This window comes from Acinonyx jubatus, chromosome D3, assembly GCF_027475565.1.
Source record: "Acinonyx jubatus isolate Ajub_Pintada_27869175 chromosome D3, VMU_Ajub_asm_v1.0, whole genome shotgun sequence".
Taxonomy (NCBI): domain Eukaryota; kingdom Metazoa; phylum Chordata; class Mammalia; order Carnivora; family Felidae; genus Acinonyx; species Acinonyx jubatus.
The window spans coordinates 16428513-16453113 of record NC_069392.1 but is presented as its reverse complement, the minus strand read 5'-3'; the positions used below and the strand labels follow the sequence as shown (position 1 = coordinate 16453113).

Genomic DNA, 24601 nt, shown 5'->3' with positions numbered 1-24601 from the left:
AGCTAGAAAATCACAATCTTTAACTTTACAACTGGGAATTGAGTGCAAAAGTAAAGTTCTTTATCAACTACACTGAGAACTATTCAGACTACCCTAAACCAGTAGTTCCAACACTAGCCAAGAGGCCTGGCTACCCTCTCTCTCTAGAGGGATCTGTGATAAAGCTACACATGTACAAAACCCCAAAATTAATCTATATAATACTGCCTGAAAGACCACACTAATCCCTGCTTAGGTATTTAAAGCATTCGTTTATTATCTAGACACCTGGCCTCCACCCGGAATTCTATAAGCAATTTCTAGAAGTCCTCAGCATACCACGTAAACAAGTTTGCTCTATCCAGTAGATCAGCTCTGAACTCAAGTCAGCCTTACAGTTTTTTAATCTTAAAAAGTTTTAAACTGGAACTCTACATCTGGGACTCCAAATGTTCCCCTGTCTACCACATATCCCCACTCCCACCGAAAACATCTTCCTATTACTGCTAATAACATTATAGCATGAAATAGCAGAGACTAGTACACGGACTTTGAAGTAACATGGAGAACATTCCACTCGACTCTGCCAACTCCTAAACTCTTGGCTTCTCAGCTTTTTCCTTCTTTAGAGATGAACAATTCCACTTTGCTGGACAGGTTAATAACTGGAGTATGGATAAGAGATGTACAAACCTAAGCCAGTACCTGGCACATGGTGAGCCCTCAATAAATGGTAACTATTATCATGACGGTCATAATTTAATAATGAGAGGCAGGACTACAAAAATGACAAAATCTTCCCTGTAAAAGGACACACTCTAGTGTGTTAGCACTAGAGTGTTAGCACTCCACTAACACAAGGAAATAGGCATGATGTGTGTTTGGTGCATAATAGCTGTCAGATACTCTTCCAAGCTCTTAGCTCATTTGTTTTCTGAGATAATTTACTTAATTCTGATTATCTCCACCTTTACAAAAAAGGAAATTCAGACACTCAAGGTCTGGCAAATCTAAAAAAACTGAATCACAGCTACTGCTCGTAACCACAACTCCACACTGAACAAAACCATTCAAGGATGACTCCTCTTCAACAGAGGGATGGATCTTGGGCCAGGTTATTAAACATGAAATTTGAGTTTCAAAAGTCCTTGGGCCCCACCCTCCCCTGTTTAAACTTGAACACTATCCAAGGCTAATTCAACATTAAAGGGTAAAACAACTTAGTGGTTTAGGAGTGTGGACTGGTGAGTCAGACAAAGCAGGTTTTAACTAAGGCCTGCTGTGAGACACATACTAGCTGGGTGACCTTACCTTCTGTGAACCTCAGTTTCCTCATCCGCAAAATGGGGATAAAAGTAGCACTTACTTCACCAATCTCTTCCGAGTAGTAAAGCAAGGATAATGCAAGGATTCACATAAACCACGCTGTACAGTATTCTTAGTGTTAATTTTTAAATAATGGGAGCTATAGGAAAAGGGAGTAAGGGAAGAACGACAGTGGAAAGCGGAGCTGTACCTGGGTGACCCAGACACCAGAGCGAGGATCCTCCCCAGCCTTCGGGACAGTCACCCCCACCCCCCGCCCACCGCCCTGGGAGCCCGCCCTTACCACTCTTGGGTTTAGACTCGCCGGCCGGCCCCGCCGAGGCGGAGCGGGGCGGCTGTTGCCCTTTGCTGCTGCCCGAAGAGGCGGAGGAGCTGCTGGAGCCGCTGTTCTTGTCCATGTCGGAAGCGGTGGCGGCGGCGTTGGGGGAGCTCTGCGGCATCAACGGGGGCCTCGGCGGCGGCGGCGGTCGGAGCGGAGCGGGCGCGGCGGGGACCCAGGCTCATGGCGTTCGGGGCCGGCGGGGGTCGGCGGCGGCAGCGGTTCTCGGCCTTCATGGCGACATTTTTCCCTGTTTCCTTCCTCGGCTTCTCAAACTGGAAAGAGAAGCAGCGGGCGGGGCTGTCGAGCCCGGCGGCAGCGGCGGCAGTGACAGAGAAGGAGGAGGCCGGGGCTCGGAGGTCCGGGCCGGGCCTGGCGGGGCGGAGGCTACGGGGGAAGGGGAGTCGAGGGAAGGTGTGCGAGCCCCGCCGGCCGGCCGGACACGCTCTCCCGCCGCGGGGCAGGGAGAGGGCTGGCTGTCTTGGTGTCGGGGACCGGTGTCTCCGACACAGCGACCGACTCTCGCCTCTGGGCCGAGGCCGAGGTGCTCCGGGAATGGCGACGAGTCGCCAAACAGCATCTCGAAGAACCCGGATGGACTATATATATAATGGCGATGTGGGAGTGAAGTCCTCTGGGAAATGTAGTTTTCTGTCTACATCCGGGCCCAGTGATTCCACCCCCTCCCCCCCTTCCCCCCACCCCCCCCCCCGAAAAGATGATGGGACTTGTAGTTCAGGTTTTAGCTTTAGAACGCTAAGAATGTGTATAATAATATGCACTACTAATAACGAATCCAAACATTGGAATACCTGTGAAATCCTTTTATTTACTCATTATTTAATTTGTAGTTCTTATTCCAGTATTAATATCAATTTATTCATGGTCCTTATTTTACCTAATAATAATAATAATGACAAAACCTTACATGTAATGTCATTTTACAACACTTCATACAAAATTTCATTTCATTGTTAACAAGTCATTTATTAATATAAGTCATTGTTAATATTACATTTCATTGTTAATAACATTATGAGTGCTTGTCATTAACAGGCATTGCACTGTGGGTTATATGAATCATCACACTTAATCCTCACATTAACGCAAATATAAAGACAAGGAAACTGGCTTAAAAAGCTTCCATCGATTACCCACGATCACACGGCTAATAAATGATGTTCTCAACTACCTATGAGATAAGCAGTTCTCTATTTTACAGATATGGACACTGCGACTTAGAAAATCTTGTCACATCCATCTGTACTTTGGAAAATTATAAATGATTCCTTCCAACCATAGCAGTGAGATTCGAAGGATCACATACAAACATCATTAAAGAGATGAACAAATAATTTTTCAGACTAACCTCAACTAGTTAGAAACCTATTATACGCCCGGCACTGTGCTGAGCACAAGGAATGCCAAAATATATTCATATTGAGGTCTTTAATATATTCACAGTTTCCTAAGTGAATTAAGCAAATAAGAAACTACAGTGGCTAGGCCAGTGCTCATCAAGGGCAAGGCCATGTTCAGTTCGCACCCAAATATCATGAAGCCGAATGGCTATGGATGAGTCCAGCACCTTCGAGGCTCTATTTGAGCTGCAGATGAACACGTGTTCAAGGCCCAGCTAAGGGAGCCAAATGTAACAACAGCCAAGAAAACTTAAGTTAGTGGTGGTCAGAAAGCTATTATAATCTTTGTTTGCATTCCTCAACTTAAATCTTTCCAGAAAATCCAAGTCCAGCTAGTAAGTAAACTGGAGAAAAAGTTCAGTGGGAAGTATGATATCTTTATTGCCCAGAGTTGCCTGAGCCAACTCAAAAAACGCTATACAAAAAATAAGCAAGCGTTCCACATTCTGGCAGCTGTGCACGATGCAATCCTGGAGAGCTTAGTCTTCCCAAGTAAAATTGTGCACAAGAGAGTCCACATGAAACTGGATGGCAGCCAGCTCATAAAGGTTCATTTGGATAAAGCATAGCAGAACAATGTGGAACACAAAGGTAAAACTTTTCCTGTCTATAACAAGCTCACTGGCAAGGATGTTAATTTTGAATTCCCCAAGTTTCACTTGTAAACAAAACTAACTGAAAAACATATCATTCACAGAAAGCAAGCAAGCAAGCCAGCCAGCAAACTACAATGGAAAATGGTAGTAAGAGCTATAATAGGGGCACCTGGGTGGCTCAGTGGGTTAAGCGTCTGACTTTGGCTTAGGTCATGATCTCATGGTTTGTGAGCCCCGCATCATCAGGCTAACAGTGCCTGCCTGGGATTCTCTCTCTCCCTCTCTCTGCCCCTCCCCAAATTGCACATGCACGCATGCGCATGCCCTCTCTCTAAATAAATAAATAAACTGAAGAAAAAAAACCCTCTAATTCCTTTAAAAAAGAAAAGAGCTATAGTAAAGTTAATACAAAATGCTGACTGTAGCAAAGGCTCCAAGGAGAGAAGTACAAAGAGGTGAGGGCAGGTAGAAGAAGGCTTCCCAGAGAGGTGTCACTTGAGCTGAGCATGGAAGGATGAGTGGAATTTCAGCAGTCATATATGAACAAATAAATAGACAAAATCCTGGGGTTCCCCTAATTGGATCCTTTTTGGCTCCTTATTTATCATCACATGTGATACAAAACATTAATAAGTACTGTATATATAAATCAATCAATTGCTTGAAATTAAGTTTTAACTGAAATTAAGAAAATTAGGTACTGATCTCATATTTTTAAATTTCCTTAAAATGCTTGTCTTGCTTCACTCTTTGCAGTTTTTTCCCCACAAATCATATTGAAATGAGAGAACAGGTACATAATGTTGGTCTGAAAACTTACTTTGATGTCTAGAAGGAACAGTCCCAAATCCTGAGCTCCATCCTTATATATGACTAGATAAGGAAGATACACTACGGTTCCTTGATGAATTTTTATTTCCTTTAACAACAATGTGAGAACTCTGATTACATGGATGAATCATTCCTTCTATCACTCTTAAAAATAAAAGAGAGGGAAAGAGGAAAAGCCCGTGCAGTTCTTCCAAAAGAAAGCAGTGGGTGTCCATCTGTCAGGCTACACATTAAACCAGGAAGAGATTTTTTCATTTTCAAAATAGTTTCTTAGGGTCCTTGGCGCTTTCTCCTTGTGAAATATTTACAGGAAACATACATTTAAAAAGAGAATCAAAGCAGAAACATATAGAAATCCAAGCAAAACTCACCACCTCCATCCTCTTTTGAGCAAGATGGTCTACATTACCCTTTCCATAAAAAAAGAACAGGAAAATCTGGGGTTGAAGTAAACATCCATGCTCTGCCAGTTGGTGCTAAAAGTGTAGCTTTGTGACAGCAGAAGAGGGAGGGTGAGTGGTGATTGTGTCTGACTCGCTAAACAGTCACCAGAGCTTTCCTTCCCATTTATGAACTTCTTAAGTTCAAAAAATGGAATGACCAAAGAACAGCCTTTCATATGTTTATTTTTCAGAGTAGTCCAGCATATGTTTCTCAAGAAAGGTCTGCGAATTCTTTGCATCAGAATCATCAGAGAAGCTTGTTCAATAAAGATTCCCAATACCCATCCCAGATTTACGGATTCAAAATCTCTGGTATTGGGGGCCCAGGAATCTGCATTTTAAACATCAAACTAGGTGATTCTTAGGCACATCAAAGTTTTAGAGAATTGACCTTGTAATCTACTTGGAAACCACACCGTATCTCAATTTCCTCCTGCATCAGAAAACCAGAGTTACTGTATACCTTGTGAGTTAGCATTCACACTACTGGTTGACAAGATTCAGAGACATGGCCGCTGAGACGCGACTGGGGGCTCTTCCTAAGGTCCCTTCATTTCTGGTAAATTCTATATTCAACGTGGGAAGAAAGAAAAAGGATTTCGGATGCTCAAAGACTAGCCTCTGGATCCCAGAGATCATGCATAGCTCTCTAGTAAAGGGTTTCAGGGCGCGTTCGATCACTACTGTCTCCTACCGGCCGCCGTCGACCCTCTAGTGAGGCAACATGACGTACGGTCTGGCTGCTGTCACCCTACTGCCAAGATGGCGGCCCCCAGGAGCTGCGCTCTCTGGAGCTATTGCGGTCGTAGGTGGTCGCGGCTGATGCGGTGCTGCGAGCTCCCCGGGCTTCGTAGCTCCTGGCCTGGGGGTCCGCTGGGTGCGCGGCAATTATCCCAAGAGAAGCAGGCAACGGAAACACACTTCGGATTTGAGACTGTGTCGGAGGAAGAGAAGGGGGGCAAAGGTGAAAGGGGCGAGAGGGCGGATGGAGGGATCTATTTGCGATCTAGTTTCTTCTGCTCAGCTAGGAGTTGGTTTTACGTCCTGTTGACCCGTATGCCGTGGCCTGTGCAGTCCTGACCTTCAAGGAGTCACCTCAGCCTGACTGCTCAGAGCTTAGATGCCTCCTCTTATTGAACACAATAATTCTCACTAAATCCCATCAGTTGGATGTTTATGATGTGCCAGGCACCATGCAGATATTATTTCCACTTCTCATTTCAACCTTCCGACAGTGGGTATTGTTATGCCCAAGTTACACAGGAGGAAACTGAGACTTAAAGATCAAACAACAATTTGCCCAATTTAACATGGTGGAACCAGCATTCCAACTCAGTTTGGTGTGACCACACAGCTCATGTTTTTCACCTCTTGTTAAAGGGATGGACCATTTTTTCTAGAAAGGAAGAAGGAAACTAACTTCTCTGGACCTCAGCTTCCAAGTTTTATATGTAGGAATAATAGTAACCTTTCTCTTAGAGTTATAATAAGGATTAGATTACTTCATAAGTTAAAGTATTTTGAACAATGCCTGGCACTTCATAACTGCTAGATAAAGGTTAGGTATTGTTGAGCACTTTCTTTGTGTCCATTGTGCTATAGGCATGGGAAAGGAAAAGAACTATTTTAAAACTCCCATCTGTACCACTTATAATGGGAAAGGTATTATGCCCATTTTACAGATGGGTATGGTGAGGCTCTGAGAGTTTCCTTCACTTGGCCTATGGTCACCCAGGAAATAAAGAGAAAGAATTCACAATGGAATGTCCCATCCTTCTAAAGACCACTTCGTTGTCTTACCTCTCACCTCCGCCTTACTAAATACATAGATTTACTGTAGTAACTCTTTGAATATTTATTTTAAATTAACATTTATTTCACAGAACTGTGAATCCCCAGAAAGCTAGTACAGTGGCTCATTCATGTCTATATCTTAGTGCTTGATGCACATTAAAAGCTTGATAACTGCTTGTGAAATAAGAGGAGCCAAGTAAAATGACAGTAAACTTTTATTAAGGACTTGAAACATTTTTACATACTTCACATTAATTCTTACAAATACAACCCTATGAGGTAGGGATTAGTAGCCGGATATTATAGATGGAGAAACTGTTGAAACAGAGATGTTAAGTCACTTGCCCAAGGTTCTGCTAATAAGTGGCAAAATTGGGGATTTGAATTCAGGTGGGTTGCTTCCAAAATGATAATGCCTAACCTCTGTATTGTACTTTACAACATATAAACAACATCTCACACAATGACAAGCAAGGAAGAAATTACCCACTGAGCTAAATCTAGATCTCCCACCTTGGGAGCCAACATTGAAGTGCAGGCAGTCTTCCTCTTGCACACTATTGCAGGACTATAAAAATGACCATGCACGCTGAAATCACGTACAATGATCTTAATTATCAATGAGAAAAATTGCAACTGTTCCATGACCTCTAAAAATTATTGAACATCAGGGTCACCTGGCTGGCTCAGTTGGTGGAGCATGTGACTCTTGACCTCAGGGTCATGAGGGCATAGAGCTTACTTAAAAAAAAATTGTTGGGGCGCCTGGGTGGCTCAGTCTGTTGAGCATCTGACTTTAGCTCAGGTCATGATCTCACAGTTCATGGGTTCGTGCCCCGCATCAGGTTCTGTGCTGACCGCTTGCTCAGAGCCTGGAGCCTGCTTCAGATTCTGTGTCTCCTTCTCTCTCTCTGCCCCTCTCCCGCTCACACTTTGTCTCACTCTGTTTCTCAAAAATAAATATATGTAAAAAAATTTTTTTTTTAATTATTGAACATCAAAAACTTCCTCACTGTTAATTATAAATGTATAGGGCCAGTGAAACAAATAGTAAAGTCAATATTTACTTAGCACACTATAATTTAAAATTAGGTTTAATTTGTTTTTATTCTTTTTTTTTTTTTTTTTTTTTTAAGTGGGCTACACACCCAACCTGGGGCTTGAACACACAACCCTGAGATAAAGAGTCAGATGCTCTACTGACTGAGCCAGCCAAATGCCCCCAGATTAGGTTTAATTTTAACTTATTTAATGCAGGGGCGCCTGGGTGGCTCAGTGGGTTGAGCATCCGACTTTGGCTCAGGTCATGATCTCACGGTTTGTGAACTTGAGCGTCATGTCGGGCTCTGTGTGGACAGCTCAGAACCTGGAGCCTGCTTTGGATTCTGTGTCTCCCTTGCTCTCTGCCCCTCCTCTGCTCACACTCTGTCTCTCTCTCAAAAATAAATAAACATTTAAAAATATTATAAAGATGTAACACATAAAAAATCTTATTTAATATAGTTAGGATTTTCAAATTTAAAATTTTTCAATTGAGTTAAAATTCTAATAAAATTAGAAACACTAAGCTGTTTTATTCCTTCATAAAAAAATGAATGAAGAGTAGTTTGAACAGTGTTTGCTACCTTCTGGTCATATATTTACAACAGGGAGCAAGCATCTTCTCTATGCCTTGGCAAATTGCCATACTCCTTTCTAAGTTTCAATCAGCTTGTAACATTTTATCTTTTCACTTTCAAGGGTCATGAAATATCTCCAGGAATTCCTTTAGTGTGAGATTTTTTTCACTGGCATCATTTCCTCTGGGACATCTTCAACCTTTTGTCACAACCACATCCTCATTTATGTCCATAAGTTCATCTTCACAAAGTTTTTCCAGCTGCGTAGCTAGAGTCTCTCGAGTATCAACGTTGTCAGCTGTTTCTCCTATAATCCCATGGACGTTTCACTTCCAGTATTACCACTTTTCACTTCTTTGCGGTGCTTTCATTTTCGTTGGCCAATTTCCTCTTTTTTTTTAATATTTTTTTAACATTTATTCATTTTTGAGAGACAGAGACAGAGCATGAGCGGGGGTGGGGCAGAGAGAGAGGGAGACGCAGAACCTGAAGCAGGCTCCAGGCTCCCAGCTGTCAGCACAGAGCCCAACATGGGGCTCAAACTCAACAACAGTGAGATTAGACCTGAGTTGAAGTCAGACGCTTAACTGACTGAGCCATGCAGGCGCCCCGGCCAATTTCCTCTTTGGATTACCTAGTTTTGTAAAATGCCACGTGTTTACAACTGAGAGATAAGGAGGTAACACAACTACATGCTTTGCTGTCTGTGTGTGAACTGAATGACTGATGTGCAGTGACCTAGCAACCACAAACTTAAAGAAGTGACATGATTGGTTACTGATCATGATATGTCTGTTATTTACAGATTGATTTATGAACTGAAGAACTACCAGCGGAGTTTGCACTGTATGCAATTACTCACAGTTTATATACCATTGGAACTGAATGATGTTGCTGGGGGACTGATGTTATTTAACTAAGCCACCATAACTGAAATTCATGTATATCAGAACCATGCAAAGCAAAAATTGCTTATACTCAGGGGGTTGAGCCTTAGTGTCCCTCAATACCCCAAAAGATGTTCAAAAGAAAAAAGCAAGCTTGGAGATCCTGGGGTTGAGAAAGGCGCTCAAGATAGAGTTAAAGGAGGAGCTCTGTAGTGTGCTGATTCAGCAGAGGACAGTGATGGTTTGGATCTATGCAGCACATTTCATCTGAAACTCAAAGCGTCTCTCCTTCATTACCTAATTTAGCCTTATGGCAGGGTGATAGGGAGCTGACACTGAGTTTTTCATCTTATGGGCAAAGAAACAGGTGTAAAGCAGTTAAATGTAGCCTGTGCTTTAAAGTGTTTTGGATAGTAAATTCCTTTTCCAGTTAGCTCAGATTCCACATTCACCCTTGATCCTATTAGATTAATGAGGAGAAAATTTAGGAGGGCCCTCTGCAGTGTGGCTTGGCCCTAAATTGTACCTGTTGTTTTTCTGTGATCCCAGCAGAGATGAACTGAGACCTTCCCATCTATTAGCCATGTCTTTCCAATGGTTTTGTTGTTTTTCTACTATAATAACCATTAGAAAAATTCCATACCCCCCCCCCCACCATCCTCTAAGAACTGGAAACCTATTTAGTACCAAGTAGGTGTGTGGCATTATCGAGGCATTGGTCCTAGATAAAGGTAACTAAGACAGCAGAAAAGAGGTTGGTTTCCTACCTAGAATAACTTAAGCCTTTTTAAAAAGGCTTAAAGGTGCCAGGGGGCACCTGGGTGGCTCAGTTTGTTGAGCGTCTGAATTCGGCTCAGGTCATGATCTTGCAGTTTGTGAGTTCGAGCCCCACATTGGGCTTGCTGCTGTCAGCACAGAGCCCACTTCGGATTTTCTGTCTCCCTCTTTCTGCAGCCGCTGCACTCTCTCAAAAATAAATAAACATTAAAAAAAAAAGGGGGGGGGGTAGATTTGGGCATCAAGCATTATAGCTTAACTTCAACAAAGACAGGCAAATTCAGGGGAGAAAAGCTTCACCCTCTTTCATTTAGGACTTCCCCAAGTTAATCTTGTTAATAGCACAATTAATTGTGTTGTATTTCTCCTATGTCAGTCTATCATGTGTTTGAAAGTGTGGCCAAGAAGTATGATGTGATGAATGATATGATGAGCCTTGGTATCCACCGTATTTGGAAGGATTTGCTGCTCTGGAAGATGCGCCCGTTTCCTGGGACCCAGCTGCTCGATGTTGCTGGAGGCACAGGTAATGTCCAGTTGAGAATCCTTGAGTATCCTGAGCATTATTTTACGGAAGTTAGTGTTTCTTGTTGGAATGAGCTAGCTTAACTACCATTAGGCTGAAGATGGTAATTGAAAATCAATACACTTCTTTCTTTAAATTTTTTTAATGTTTATTTATTTTGAGAGAGAGAGAGAGACAGTGTGCATGGGGGAGGGGCACAGAGAGAGGAGAGAGAGAATCCACATCACTGTCAGCACAGAGCCTGATGTGGGGCTCAAATTCATGAAACTGTGAGATCATAAATTGAGTCTAGATCAAGAGTTGGATGCTTAGCCCACTGAGCCACTTAGGCACCCCCAAAATCAATATACTTCTAAGAAACGTTTAACTAAATATCACTCAAAAGCACAAAATATCAACTTTATGCCTATCATTTTTCTAAAATGCACAGGTTACAAAGTAAATAGATTACTTTTTAATCCAGCAACATCTCACCCTCTACTTGACCATTTTCTTTTCTTTTTTTATTTATTTTTGAGAGAGAGAGAGCACGAGCAGGGCAAGTGGCATAGAGATAGGGAGACACAGAATCTGAAGCAGACTGCAGGCTCCAAGCTGTGAGCTGTCAGCACAGAGCCCGATGTGCGGCTCGAACTCACAAGCTGTGAGATCACGACCTCAGCCAAAGTCGGATGCTTAACCGACTGAGCCACCCAGGCACCCGACCATTTTATTTTCTGTTTAACCTTTAATCCACTTTCCCTTTTTCTTTGGGGGGGATGCCCTTTACAGTATTTCATAAGCTCTCTAGACAACCTTTTCTGCTCAATCCACTATCACATCAGAAATCAAAAGCTCAATTGTGTTTTGTTTTTTTTTGAGCAGCAGACAAAAGTTTATTAGAATATAAGATTAGAAAGAATTGTAGGAAAACTCTCTTTACAGACAGGGGACGTTTGAAAGTGAATGCCCCAAAAGCTCAATTGTTTATATGTGGTTCTTTGTTACTTGGTGCACACTAGGCATTTGGGGAGAAAATGTCACGGGTTTCTAAAATGCATCTTGGGATGTTATCAAATGGTTAATTTACATGTTAAATTACATTAGAATAATGTGTCATACAATGTAATAATGTCATAATCTATACCAATTGAATAATATGGAATAACAAATTACAGAACAGTCTCCATGTGTGAAACACGTTTATGTCTGGTCCTCTCCTCAATGGAAACTCAGAAAGCAGTAAGACACCTTGTTCAGTGGAAGACAATTTAACAGAATCTATTAAAATTTAGAATCTTTAGGGGCTCCTGGGTGGCTCAGTTGGTTAAGCATCTGACTTGTGGTTTCAGCTCAGGTCATGATCTCAAGGCTTATGAGATCCAGCTCTTTATCAGGCTCCACGCTGATAGTGCGGAGCCTACTTGGGATTCTTTCTCTCCCTCTCCCCCTGTTCCCTGCTCCTGTGCACTCTCTTTCTCAAAAATAAATAAAACTTTTTTAAAAATCTAGAATCTTTATAGTCTAGGATCCTACAATTCCAATTCTCCATGTGTAGTCTAAAAAAAAGAAAAAAATAACTTGCACAAAGATACAGATATAGAAAGGGTTCAGTCAGAGCTGCTTACATCTGTGGCTTAACCCATAACATTACTGCATACTGGCAACTGCCCATTTAGAAAATGTAATTAGAAGGTAATCCCATATATTAAAAAAGACATTTTAAAAATATATAGCTACAAATATGCTCACTGCATCATTTTTAGTAGTAGTGAAAAATTGGAAGTAACCTATTTCTGCCTCAGTAAAGAAATTGTTTTAAATTAAGATACATCCCTTCTACGAAATATTATGTAGCTATTTAAATGAATGCTATAAATACTGGTGGAAAGTTCTCAAGGACATATTCAGTGGGAAGAGAAAGAAAACAAGTTGTGTAACTATGTGTAGAATATCCCTGTGTAGGTTTTAAGTTGTTTTATAGAAGTATGTATAAAGTACTTAAATATATAGAAAAGTGACCAGAGAATGACTAATTTGTTGCAGAGACTGGAAAAACTTAAGAAGATATATTTCTTGCAAATAGTGTAAGGATAACAAAGACAACTTTATAACAAAGGAAATGCGATCCTAGAAAGCACTGTTTTGGCCCAAACAGTATTTACCTGGTCACGATAACATAAACACTTTTGATTTTCAGCTTTTAGACTCTAACCAACAAAGCAGAGGAGACATAATTATAGCGGTAGAACAATGTATGTTATCAGTCATGACGGCATTAAACTTCACACAATAGAAGGCTGAAGGGGTTCAAGAGGTACCATCTGTAGCTGATGAAATAGAAATAAAATATTAATTAGTCTGTTACTCTAGTTTACAAAGGGATCTGTGAGGAACTATGAAACGTGATACAAATATATTGGGAAGATGGAGGCAACCAGAGAAGAGGGGCAGGGTATCATTATAAGCACGGTAAGTAAAGAGCTGGAACCAACAGAAGGAACAGCTGAAAGAGTTGAGAAAGATGGTCTCTGGGGAGCTGAACTGGGCATGGGAAGTGGTAGGGCAGGGAACCATTGCTGGTAACTATACCCTTATGTTGCTTTCCTAACAATTATTAGAGACTAGAAGGGCTTCACACTAAGCACTTGACACTGGTTGTGTCTGGAGAGGGTATGGAGAAAGAATGGAACTTTTATGTTTTCTTCTAAATATTTAGATGAATCTTTTGTAGTGAGAACGTATCCATGCATTATTTATGCTATTTTTTTTTTGTTTTGTTTTTTGTTTTTTGTTTTTCTTTAAGTAGGCTCGATGCCCAGTGTGGAACCCAGTGGGGGGCTTGAACTCACGATGCTGAGATCAAGACCTGAGCTAAAATTAAGAGTTGGATGCTCAACCAACTGAGCCACCCAGGCACCCTAAAAGGTTTTTAAGAATATTAGAAGTTAACAGGGAACCTGGCTGGTTCAGTTGATAGAACATGCAACTCTTTTTTTCTCAATTTTAATTTTTTATTTTAGAGAGAGAGAGAGTGAGAGAGCACAAGCAGGTGAGGGGCAGAGGGGGGGAGAGAGAGAGAGAGAGAGAGAATCCTAAGCAGCCTCCACACTCAGCGCAGAACCCGACTCGGGACTCAATCCCACGACCCTGGGATCATGACCTAAGCCAAAATCAAGAGTTGGATGTTCAACAACTGAGCCACCCAGGTGTCCCAAGTGTCTGACTCTTGATTTCAGCCCAGGTCATGATCTCATGGTTCATGGGATGGACATGTCGAGCTTTGCGCTGACAGCACAGAACCTGCTTGGGTTTCTCTCTCTCTCTCTCTCTGCCCCTCCGCCACTCCTGCGTATGTGTGTGCTCTCTCTCTCAAAATAAATAAAATAAACATTAAAAAATAAAATGAAATCTTAAAAAATATATTAGAAGGGACACCTGGGTGGCTCAGTTGGTTAAGCATCCAGCTAACTCTTGGTTCCAGTTCAGGTCAAGTTCTCACAGTTTGTGGGTTCGAGCCCCATGTCAGGCTCTGCGCTGGCAGCACAGAGCCTGCTTGGGATCCTCTCTCTCCCCCCTCTCCTGTTTGTGCTTGCTTTTTCTCTCTCTCAAAATTAAATAAGTTTTAAATATATATATATATATATATATATATATGAAGTTTTTAAAAATTGATGTTAGTAGTTACTATATAAATGAAGAGAAACTTCAATTTTTGTACACTCCTCAAATCTTGTCCCTTTGTATCTCTGTTTGGGTTTTAGAAATGCTGGGGTTTTGTTTGTATTTGTGTTTGCATCTTTCCTCCTGTTGGCTTTCCACAGGTGACATTGCATTCCGGTTCCTTAATTATGTTCAGGCACAGCATAAGGGAAAGCAGAAGAGGCAGTTACGGGCCCAGCAAAATTTATCCTGGGAAGAAATTGCCAAAAAGTACCAAAACGAAGAGGACCCCTTGGGCGGTTCCCGGGTTGTGGTCTGTGACATCAACAAGGAGATGCTAAAGATTGGAAAGCAGAAAGCCCATGCTCGGGGATACAAAGCTGGTAAGTCAGTCCTACAGAAAGTAGACACTGCAGGAATGTTTGTGTCCTTTTTGTTTTTTTGGTTTTTTTTTTAACATTTATTTTTGAGAGACAGAAAGAGACAGAGCACGAGCAGAGGAGGGGCAGACAGAGAGGGAGACACAGAAACCAAAGTAAGCTCCAGGCTCTGAGCTGTCAGCACAGAGCCCAATGCAGGGCTGGAACCCACAAACCAGGAGATTATGACCTGAGCCGAAGTCAGACACTTAACCAACTGAGTCAACTAGGCGCCCCATTTTTGTATGTTTATGAAATGAGATATGTAAAATGTTGAAGAGCTTTATTTTTCAGCTTCCAAAAACGTACAGATAGGCAGGAATCAACGATAATTTGCATGAATCCAGTTTGTATGCTGTTATGTACATTATTTCAGCACCCCAGGGAGTTAGATTATCAGCCCCATGTGACCAAAGCCCAAAAAGTTGAAGTATCCTACTCAAGTCACACAACTTTTAAATAGGCAGACCCCAATTTGGAGCTGAATCTTCTCATCTTAGCCCTTAGGCCCTGAGATAGTTTTGCTGTCAATTCCCGGCAACTCCCTGCTGACCCCAGTGTCCTGTTTTTGAGCCATATCATATCCCATCAGTACTCAAAGGGGTTGACAGATGTGGTAGCAGAGAAGGTGCTTTGCCCCTAAAGCAGAAACTTGTCCTTCAGACACAAGGAGTGCAAGCAGCTGACGGCCTCCAGCTCTTACAACTTTTAGGCTCTGCCTCAGCTTCCAAGTTGGGCTCTTTTCTGGCAGGGCTCCAGAGCTCCCTATTGGCTTGGCTAAGGCTTTATCAGATCTGCTCTGATCTGTAGGCTTTCTCTGCTCAGTCTTGCTTCCTCTTCCTTTTATCTTCCCTGGGTGTTCTCCCCTGCACTCCCCCTCCAAAACAAACAAACAAACAAAACATTTGCACTCCTCCATCATCTCAGCATGTTTCTTGCTTTTTTTTTTTTAATTATTTTATCAGCATCTGCTTTTCAGAGGCCCCAGCTGATAGAGTTAAAGAAACACCCGTAAACAGTACTCTCAGCAGCAGACAGGAGAGTGACTGCACATCTCTGGGAACCCACTGCAACCTGAAAATGGACAGTTTGTGCCCTGGCTTAAAGACCTAGATTTCACATTTCGCTTTCTGTTTGTTTTCATATTTTAAAATACTTTCCCCCAGTTTTTTCCAAGTAGAAGTGAGGATCCGGCAGCCACACCACTGTTTAGCTCACTTTTCACAGCTGCTGCACTGCCCTCTTCCCAGCTCGCCAAGCACTGCAGGCAGCCACTGTGTGAGACAGTGAGATAGGACAAAGAAAATAAAGTCCCTCAGGTCAACATCAGCGTTCCTGGCCTCCCCTTCCCCCACCAGGAGTATCTATGGTTATTTTAGTTCAATTCTTCCTCCTCCTCCTCCTCCTCCCACCCCCAGAACAAGCTGCCTAGACGAACAACCCACTTGGCCTACAAGATGAAGGGCTCTTTTGTTAACCATCAACGCTGATCAGAAAGCAGACAGTCCCTAGTGTTTTTAGACAAAGGCACTATGTTTCCTTACTCCTACTGAAAAACGTGTTTCCCTTCCCTCTGGTGCTTAGCCGTAAAGAATGGAGAACAACTAAAGAAATGATAGGCAGTGTTCCATTTCTGGATTCACCTCTTCCATACCATAGCTTGCCCTTCAGCCTCTCCCAACTGCCAAGACGAATCCACTGGCATAGGAATTACCAAGTGCTGCATAGGATAGTTTTTTATCTTTCCTCCTGGCTTTGTCAGTCTCCGATAATGATGTCTTTGTAAAAACTCTCATGCAAAAAGAGTTGAAACTAAGGAGGATCCTAGAAATTATTTTGTAATAGTAAAAGTTAATGTGAAAGGCATATTTACGTGTAGCGCTGTTTATTTGTATTTTATGTGGAGCACTTCTTCCCCAAATGTAAGCTCGGTGGGCTGGAGCTTTAAACAAATTATTTCATAGGTTATAAAAGTGGTATATTTGGGAGAACTTTTGGATTTTGGAAAAGTATTAAGAAGAAAGTAAATGTTACCTATAATTGCAAATCATTTTCATTTCCTTTTTATGAAATTAAAGCCTTCCTGTATATACAAATTTAGTATCCTGCCCTAATTCAGCATTGTATCATGAGATTTTTCTATGTCATTAAAAATTCCTTAAAATCATTATTTATTATATTCTCCTGTATGGATGTGAATCATGAAGATTTCACATAACCAATTTACATAACCAATAACCAACTGATCTTTCATTTTTTTTCTAGTGTTTTTGCACATTGCACAGCATTGTAACATCCATATTTGTAAATTTTTGCATGCATTTGTTAATGTTTTTACCTTCTATATAACCTTGGACAATTGTTTAAACTCTTTACATTTCAATTACTTTATCTATAAAATGGAGAGAATAGGGACGCCTGGGTGGCTCAGTCAGTTAAGCGGCCGACTTCAGCTCAGGTCATGATCTCGCGGTTCGTAAGTTCAAGCCCTGCATCGAGCACTGTGCTAACAGGTTAGAGCCTGGAGCCTGCTTTGGATTCTGTGTCTCCCTCTCTCTCACCCTCTCATTCACTCACACTGTGTCTCTGTCTCTCTCAAAAATAAATAAACTTAAAAAAAAATTTTTAAATAAAGAGAATAAAAACCACCTTATAGTAGGAGGTAATATACCATAGGTGTTGAAAAACACAGGCTCTGGGATAAAACAACCTGAGTTCCAGTCCCTCCATATGACCTTGGGTAAGCTGCTTTAACCTTTCTGATACTCAGCTTTGCTCATCTAAAACGTGAGGATGATAATAAGAGCTATCCCATGGAGTTGGTATGAGAATGTGATAAGATAATGTATTTAAAGTGATAATACAGACCCTGCCACCAAGGGGTCGGAGCAGTTGCAATGATGATGATGATGATGATGATGATGTCATCAATGTCCTCCTCCTAAAAATCAAATAGCTGGGTCAAAGGGTATGCTTATTTTTATTTTATTTTTATTTTATTTTATTTATGCTTGTTAACAACTGCTAGTTTGCTTTCCAGGGAGGTTATTTTCATTTACTGTCCTCTACAGAGCTTTCCTTCTATATCACATTTTATGTCTAATTCACTGCACGTTGGGTAATACTAAAGCCGAATCAGTATCCTTAGAGGACATAGCCACCGTTATAGGGTTCCCTTGGGTGTCTTCTGAATTTGTGACCAGACTTGGGTCTTGACCCTTTAATTCTCCAATAGAACCAATATAACTAGGCTAAATTGTGTACTTAGAATACTTCCAATGACACTCTGATACTCTTATTTTTTTATTTTTTAAAATTATTTTTAACATTTTATTTATTTTCAAGAGAGAGACAGAATATGAGTGGGGGAGGGGCAGAGAGAGAGGGAGACAGAATCCACGAAGCAGGCTCCAGGCTCTGAGCTGTCAGCACGGAGCCCAACCTGGGGCCCGAACCCATGAACTATGAGATCATGGCTTGAGACAAAGTCAGACACTTGACCGACTAAGCCACCCAGGTGCCCTTTAAAAACATTTTTTTTAATGTTTCATTTCCTCTGATACTCTTATTAACTCCACTTTACAGATGAGGAAACCAAGTCAAAGTAGTTTATTCAAGATTATATAGCTAATAAATGGTGAAGCTGGAGTTAGAACCTGGGCAGTCTAACCCCAGGACCTGAGATCTTAACCACGGTGCTTTACACAAAACACTTAGTTGGGTCAAAGTTGCTTAAGGGTGGGCATAACTAAGTATTCATCAGGTTTTACTCTGAGACCCTTGGGGAAAGAACTTCCTGCTGACTTCAAGAAATCAAATCCTCAGGGGGACAGGACACCTTGAAGACAGTGGCCAGGAACCCAGTGATGAAGGCAGGCGTGTGATGGTTGCTGATACCACATGTATGGTATTTGCCCAGCACCAAACTGTTCTCCATTTCTCCCACACCAACTAGGTAGGTGTCCAATGATTCAGTTCAATTCTGAGACTAATCCAGAGTTAGTCTCAGATTCCACAGATTTAGAGGCTCCGTACTATAAGACTCCCCCCACTCGAGAAGTCAGCCATCTAGGGGGTGTCCAGGCTGCCCATGATTCTGCCTGGCTGACTACACAAATTGGGGGGTTCCCATGATGCCCTCCTCAGGTGCAGAAGAGACGGCTACCCAGACTGAGACCAGAAATGATTTTCTCTTTCAGGACTTGCTTGGGTATTGGGAGATGCTGAAGAACTGCCCTTTGATGATGACAAGTTTGATGTTTACACTATTGCCTTTGGGATCCGGAATGTCACACACATTGATCAGGTATGAATGGCTGCATCCTCAGCTTGAGTGACTCTCACGATATTAGATCTCCTGGAATGGCTCCACGGAAAAGGAGGAAGGAGGGAGAGATTCTTCACTCGAACCAGCTCTTGAGTGGAATGACCATGTCCGGCTTAGGGGCTTCAATCCTTGAAGTTGCCAATTTTCCTACTCACAAAATTGAAAAAGACCAAGACCACAGAGCAGATCCTCATAGAAGCCTTTGTTGCTTGGGTTGGTATTCACATCTTTGAGCTGTCTGTCTTGCTCTGGCATTCCATCTGTTTCCTCTCATTTGAGAAGTTGTCTGACTCTGTGAGTTTGCAGATCAGTGGCATTTCCAAGGCCAACACAGAAAAAGGCAAACACTATTTTGGCAGAAGGTAGCTAGAGTAATGGGTTCCTCTATAGGGAGAAGGGAACATTCAGCTTGCAATCTGACACAGCTTTTTGTTCTTTTTTTTAAGATTTTATTTTTAAGTAATTTGTTTGTTTGCTTATTTATTTTGAGAGAGGGAGAGACAGCATGAGTTGGGGAGGGGCAGAGAAGAAGAAGAGAATCCCAAGTAGCCTCCATTCTGCCAGCACAGAGCCTGATGCTGGGCTCAAACCCACAAACCATGAGATCATCACCTGAGCCGAAGTCAGATGCTTAACTGACTGAGCCACCCAGGCGCCCCTATTTTTAAGTAATTTCTGCACCCAACTTGGGGCTCAAACTCAAAACCCTGAGATCAAGAGTCCCATGCTCCACTGACTGAGCCAGCCAGGCACCACCTGGCTGCAGTTCTTCTTTATTTCTACTTCAACATTCTATCCCAAAGCATTTGAAGGTAATAGGCAAGGTGCCACGTTTTGGTTCTATAATGGGGGCTCTAGTTATCTGGTTTCTCTGCTTTCGGTGGGACTTTTTTTTTTTTTTTTAATGTTTATTTATTTTTGAGAGAGAGAGAGAGACAGTGTGGGCGGGGGAAGGGCAGAGAGAGAGGAAGACACAGGCTCTCACCTGTCAGCACAGAGCCTGACATGGGGCTTGAACTCACGAACCGTAAGATCATGACCTGAGCTGAAGTTGGACTCTTAACCGACTGAGCCACTCAGCCACCTTGGTGGGACATCTTTATGATGCACTTCAGCTTGGTTTTTATGACCTGCTTGTGTATGTAGCCAGTTTATTATTTTAATTTCAAAAAATGTTTTTGAATAGGTTCAAAGTACAAAAAGGTGTATCAGTGAAAGTATGCCTCCTATCCATGTGTCCCAACCATTCAGTGCATCTTCTCCCTCCAGACAATCACCAATTTCTTGTGTCAATGTCTTTATTGTTTTTTTCTTTTTTTATACAAATATTAGCATATGAAACATTTCGCTCATTGCTTTTTTTCCATTAAATATGTATCTTGGAGGGGCACCTGGGTGGTTCAGTCAGTTGAGTGTCCTACTTCAACTCGTGGTCATGATCTCGTGGTTCAGGAGTTCAAGCCCCGCATTGGGCTAGATCAGCACAGAGCCCACTTCAGATCCTCTGACCCCCTCTCTCACCCTCTCCTCCTCCCCTGCTCACATACACACATTCTCTCTCTCTTAAAAATAAACATTTATTTTATGCATATCCCAATAGATGCATTTCTATAAGATAGGTTCCTTGAAGTAAAATTGCTAGATCAAAAAGGATATCCACTGTGATTTAAATAAGTAATTGTAGGGATGCCTGGCTGGCTCTGTGGGTAAAGCATGTAACCCTTGATCTTGGGGTTGTAAGTTTGAACCCCACGTTGGGCAGAGTTTACTTTTTTTTTTTTTAATGTTTATTTTTGAGACAGAGAGCGCAGCAGAGGAGAGGTGGGGAGATACAGAGGATCCAAAGCAGGCTCTGTGCTGACAGCACCAAGCCCGATTCAAGACTTAAACCCATGAACCATGAGATCATGACCTGAGCTGAAGTAGGACACTGAACCAACTGAACCACCCGAACCACCCAGGTGCCCAAGAGTTTACTTTTAAAAATAAAGAAAAAAGGGGCGCCTGGGTGGCTCAGTCAGTTCAGCATCTGACTTTGGCTCAGGTCATAATCTCAAGATCCGTGAGTTCAAGCCCCATGTCGGGCTGTGTGCTGACAGCTCAGAGGCTGGAGCCTGCTTCGGATTCTGTGTCTCCCTCTCTTTCTGCCCCTCCCCTGCTCATACTCTGTCTCTCTCAAAAATAAACAAACATTAAAAAATAAAGAAAAAAAATCCTGAAATAAGCTTTTAATAAATAATAATTGTGAAATTGGCCACCATGTGGTTATACCAGTCTGAATGCTCCAAGTAACCTTCTCTTCGTGCCTATAAAATTTAGAATAGTGTAGGGTTATCTCCGCTACTACAGCTTTCCAGCTAAGAATGCACAAGGGAGCTATGGGAAATGCTAACTTTTATAATGCCCACTGAAGCTCGAGCTGTCTTGGCCTCATGGAATTGAGTGAGTTCTGCTGAGGAGTATGTTCTCTTGTTCCTTGTCTTGCTCAGGCACTCCAGGAAGCCCATCGAGTCCTGAAGCCAGGAGGACGGTTTCTCTGTCTGGAGTTTAGCCAAGTGAACAATCCCCTCATTTCCAGGTTGGCACTGTTAACAGGGCTTTATTCTCCTTGTCTAGCCAAGGGCTTCCCATCCCCAAATGGACAGAAAATAGCCAGTAAGCTAGAAGCATGAACCTCATAGTTCAGAGTCTCTAGGGGACACAGTGCCACCTCAGGTCAGCCAGTTCTAACGACAACACCTAAGCCAGAAGAATTTCAAAGGCTCAAGTTGGCCCACAGATGTATTTTGACTCATCAATTTTTAAGAAATTGACTTAGATGTTCATATTTAAAAATCAGGACGTTTTACATGAAAATTTCCAGCTTCAATTGAGAAATCAGATGTATGGCAACACTGAGAAAGCACTTATTCCCACATGGCAGTAGTCAGAGCTGAGTAGTGCTTGTCCCTTCTCCACTTCTTTTTAGATTTACTTATTTTGAGAGAGACAGAGCACAAGTGGGGAAAGGGCAGAGAGAGATGGGGACAGAGGATCCAAAGTGGGCTCCACGCTGATAGCAGAGAGCCCAATGCAGGGGCTCGAACCCATGAACCTGCGAGATCATGACCTGAGCCGAAGTCAGACACTCGACCAACTGAGCCACCCAGGCGCCCCACGCCTTCTCCACTTTTATGCTACTTCCTAATTGTACCTTGTTACTCCCTATTGGTCTTGCACCTGGCCCGCATCGCTTATTTCAGGTACTGACCCTACAAGGCATTTGGATTTATGACTCCAGGCCTAAAACTTCTTGCTTATCAGGGGTCATGTTCTAACCTTAATCTTTCATCCTTTTCTTTAGGCTTTATGATCTGTATAGCTTCCAGGTCATTCCTGTCCTGGGAGAAGTCATCGCAGGAGATTGGAAGTCCTACCAATACCTTGTAGAGAGTATCCGACAGTTCCCACCTCAGGTACAAAACCATAATTTTACAACAAAGGGCCTAGAGTTTAAATCCAGGTGATCCTTGCTGTATCTTTCTTTGTGTTTTAGGAGGAGTTCAAAGAGATGATAGAGGATGCGGGTTTTGAGAAAGTGACTTACGAAAGTCTCACGTCAGGCATTGTGGCCATTCATTCTGGCTTCAAACTGTAACTCCTTTGCTGTTCTGGAGTGTGTACTAGTCACATCCTGTCGAAAGCCTGGAAGTAAAGGAAGTGAGACCAGTAGCATTACATCTCCTCTTAAGGAGGTGGGCCTTGGACTCATGTTCTGATGTGACCAATCTCCAAGTGGAAGAACCAGATTCCTGTCACTTTGTTGCAACTTTCATTGGAAGCTGCTTCAGGCCTTCTCCCAGAGGTATTTTGTCTATATTTTGTGCTCAACTCCTGCTAATTTTTCTTGGCCGTGCAGTGTGTAGTTGAGGTAAAACTTCTCATTTTTTAAGTGTATTTGTAGCTTCTCTGCTGGTGCTGCCTTCCAGAGGGATAATGAATCATTTGAACCCAATGATTATGTGAACTAGAAAATGTCCTAGCTGTACCTGAGTCAGCCTTTCCGCCTAGGACTAAGTCTGGGGCCAAAAACCAGGGCCCAAGTCAGAGGGTTAACAATCACAACTAGAATTATGAACTGAACCACTAAAGGAGTTTACAATTTGTGCACTATTTGTTATTTCTTCTTGGGGAGGGATCAGTGAGGGAAATACATTTTTGTCAACACTCACTCATTCCTCTTCCACCAAAAACGACTACTGTATCCTCAGTGCCTGTCATGAAGAAAACAATAAATCCTTGTTGAAAGAATAAATGTACCAGCCAACTCCTGCTTTTGTGTTTTATATGGAGAGCTTTTTTTTTTTTTGAGAGAGAGAGAGAGGGCGTGCACACAAGCAGGAGAGCAGGAAGGGGAGGAGCAGGGAGAAAATCCCAAGCAGGTTCCACTCCCGGCATCAAGCCCAACATGGGGCTCAATCTCACAACCTTGAGATCTTGACCAGAGCCAAAATCAAGAGTTGAACACTTAACTGAGCCACCCAGGCACCCCTCGAGAGCTTCTTTATCAGAATACATTTGAAGGGTTCTATAGCCAAAAAAATTATAAAAGTTTGAAAACTATCTAGCCTACCCACCCTCTCCGCCCCAGTACTAAGGGGCAGAGCTGGGCAGAGCACTCATCTCCTCAGTACAGTCTACTGTTTGATGTTAAAATGAGGCCATGAATATTGCGAAGTGAATGAAGCTTATGGTTTTTAAGGGATTTTAGTAAGAAACTGCAGAAAGCAACCTGTGACTTGGCTGGCCATGTATTAATTGTGGTGAACTTAGTTCAAGGGCGTTTCAGAAGCCTTCAGGTATATGCTGCGTCTTGGTCCAGCACAGTGGGGGTCAGTTATGTACCTTCACTCACAAGATCTTGCCCTGTCATTGAAAAGCTTTCAGGGGCACCTGGGTGGCTCAATCAGTTCAGCATTTCAGCTCAGGTCATGATCTCATGGTTCGTGGATCAAGCCCCATGTTGGAGTCCAAGCTGACAGCATGGAGCCTGCTTGCGATTCTCTCTCTCTTCCCCTTCCCGGCTCACAAGTATACATTCTCTAATATTAAAAATAAATAAAGTTTTCAGACACACAGCTATCTATATACAACTATCTCAAAGAATAGCAAAAGAACATTTGACAAGCCTTAACCCTTAGAAAAACTTTTAGCTTACATTTTCTCGGCCAGCTGGCCTTTGAAATTACAATTAACAAGCAGCAGACACTGGAAGGAATTTCATAAACCATCAGCCCAGTTCTATCTCCCTGGCAAAGTGGTTTTCTCACATCTGAATCAAAAACATAGGGGTACATGGGTGGCTCAGTCAGTTAAGCATGACTTGTGATTTTTGGCTTGGGTCATGATCTTTCCATTGATGGGATCAAACCCTGCATTGGGCAGCTCTGTGCTGACAGCCCAGAGCCTGCTTAAGATTCTCTCTCTGCCCCTCCCCTGAACCTGCATACTCTCTCAAACATTTAAAAATAAAATAATTAAAAACTGCCACTTTCAGACAGTAGATATGGGCCTGATCAAATTAGAACTCCCCAATGTCCAGCCATTTGTGGACTTCTACCAGCTCTAGGATCTATTGCCGGCAGACTATTTGGAAGCAGAGATAACTGAACAGGACTGATACAGCTTTAAAAGCTTCAAATCGAAATATAGAAAG

At 42.3% G+C, this 24601-nt stretch overlaps 2 protein-coding genes and 1 pseudogene across 2 annotated transcripts in view; 2 read left to right on the top strand and 1 right to left on the bottom strand.

The window, feature by feature from the left end:
• Window positions 1-2216, bottom strand: part of RNF10 (ring finger protein 10) — a 34047-nt gene extending 31831 nt beyond the window's left edge. Inside the window, exon 1 of the mRNA XM_027043962.2 lies at window positions 1589-2216. Within this exon, the coding sequence (XP_026899763.2) occupies window positions 1589-1745 (157 nt within the window). The 5' untranslated portion in view covers window positions 1746-2216. The remainder of the gene's footprint in view (window positions 1-1588) is intronic.
• Window positions 2217-2315: 99 nt separating this feature from the next.
• LOC106971686 (40S ribosomal protein S7-like) lies at window positions 2316-3710 on the top strand (annotated as a pseudogene).
• A 1936-nt stretch (window positions 3711-5646) lies between these two features.
• Window positions 5647-23204, top strand: COQ5 (coenzyme Q5, methyltransferase). Its single transcript, XM_015068554.3, has 7 exons — window positions 5647-5879; window positions 10369-10518; window positions 14322-14543; window positions 18779-18885; window positions 21396-21484; window positions 22250-22361; window positions 22442-23204. Exons 1-7 carry the CDS (start codon window positions 5678-5680, stop codon window positions 22541-22543), a joined length of 984 nt encoding a protein of 327 aa, XP_014924040.1. The 5' UTR covers window positions 5647-5677; the 3' UTR covers window positions 22544-23204.
• Window positions 23205-24601: the final 1397 nt, after the last annotated feature.

Coding starts and splice junctions, on each gene's coding strand:
- COQ5 (XM_015068554.3), top strand. CDS start 5,678: ATGGCGGCCCCCAGGAGCTGCGCTCTCTGGAGCTATTGCGGTCGTAGG. Junction 10,519..14,321: donor CGATGTTGCTGGAGGCACAG/GTAATGTCCAGT, acceptor GGCTTTCCACAG/GTGACATTGCATTCCGGTTC. Junction 14,544..18,778: donor TGCTCGGGGATACAAAGCTG/GTAAGTCAGTCC, acceptor TTTCTCTTTCAG/GACTTGCTTGGGTATTGGGA.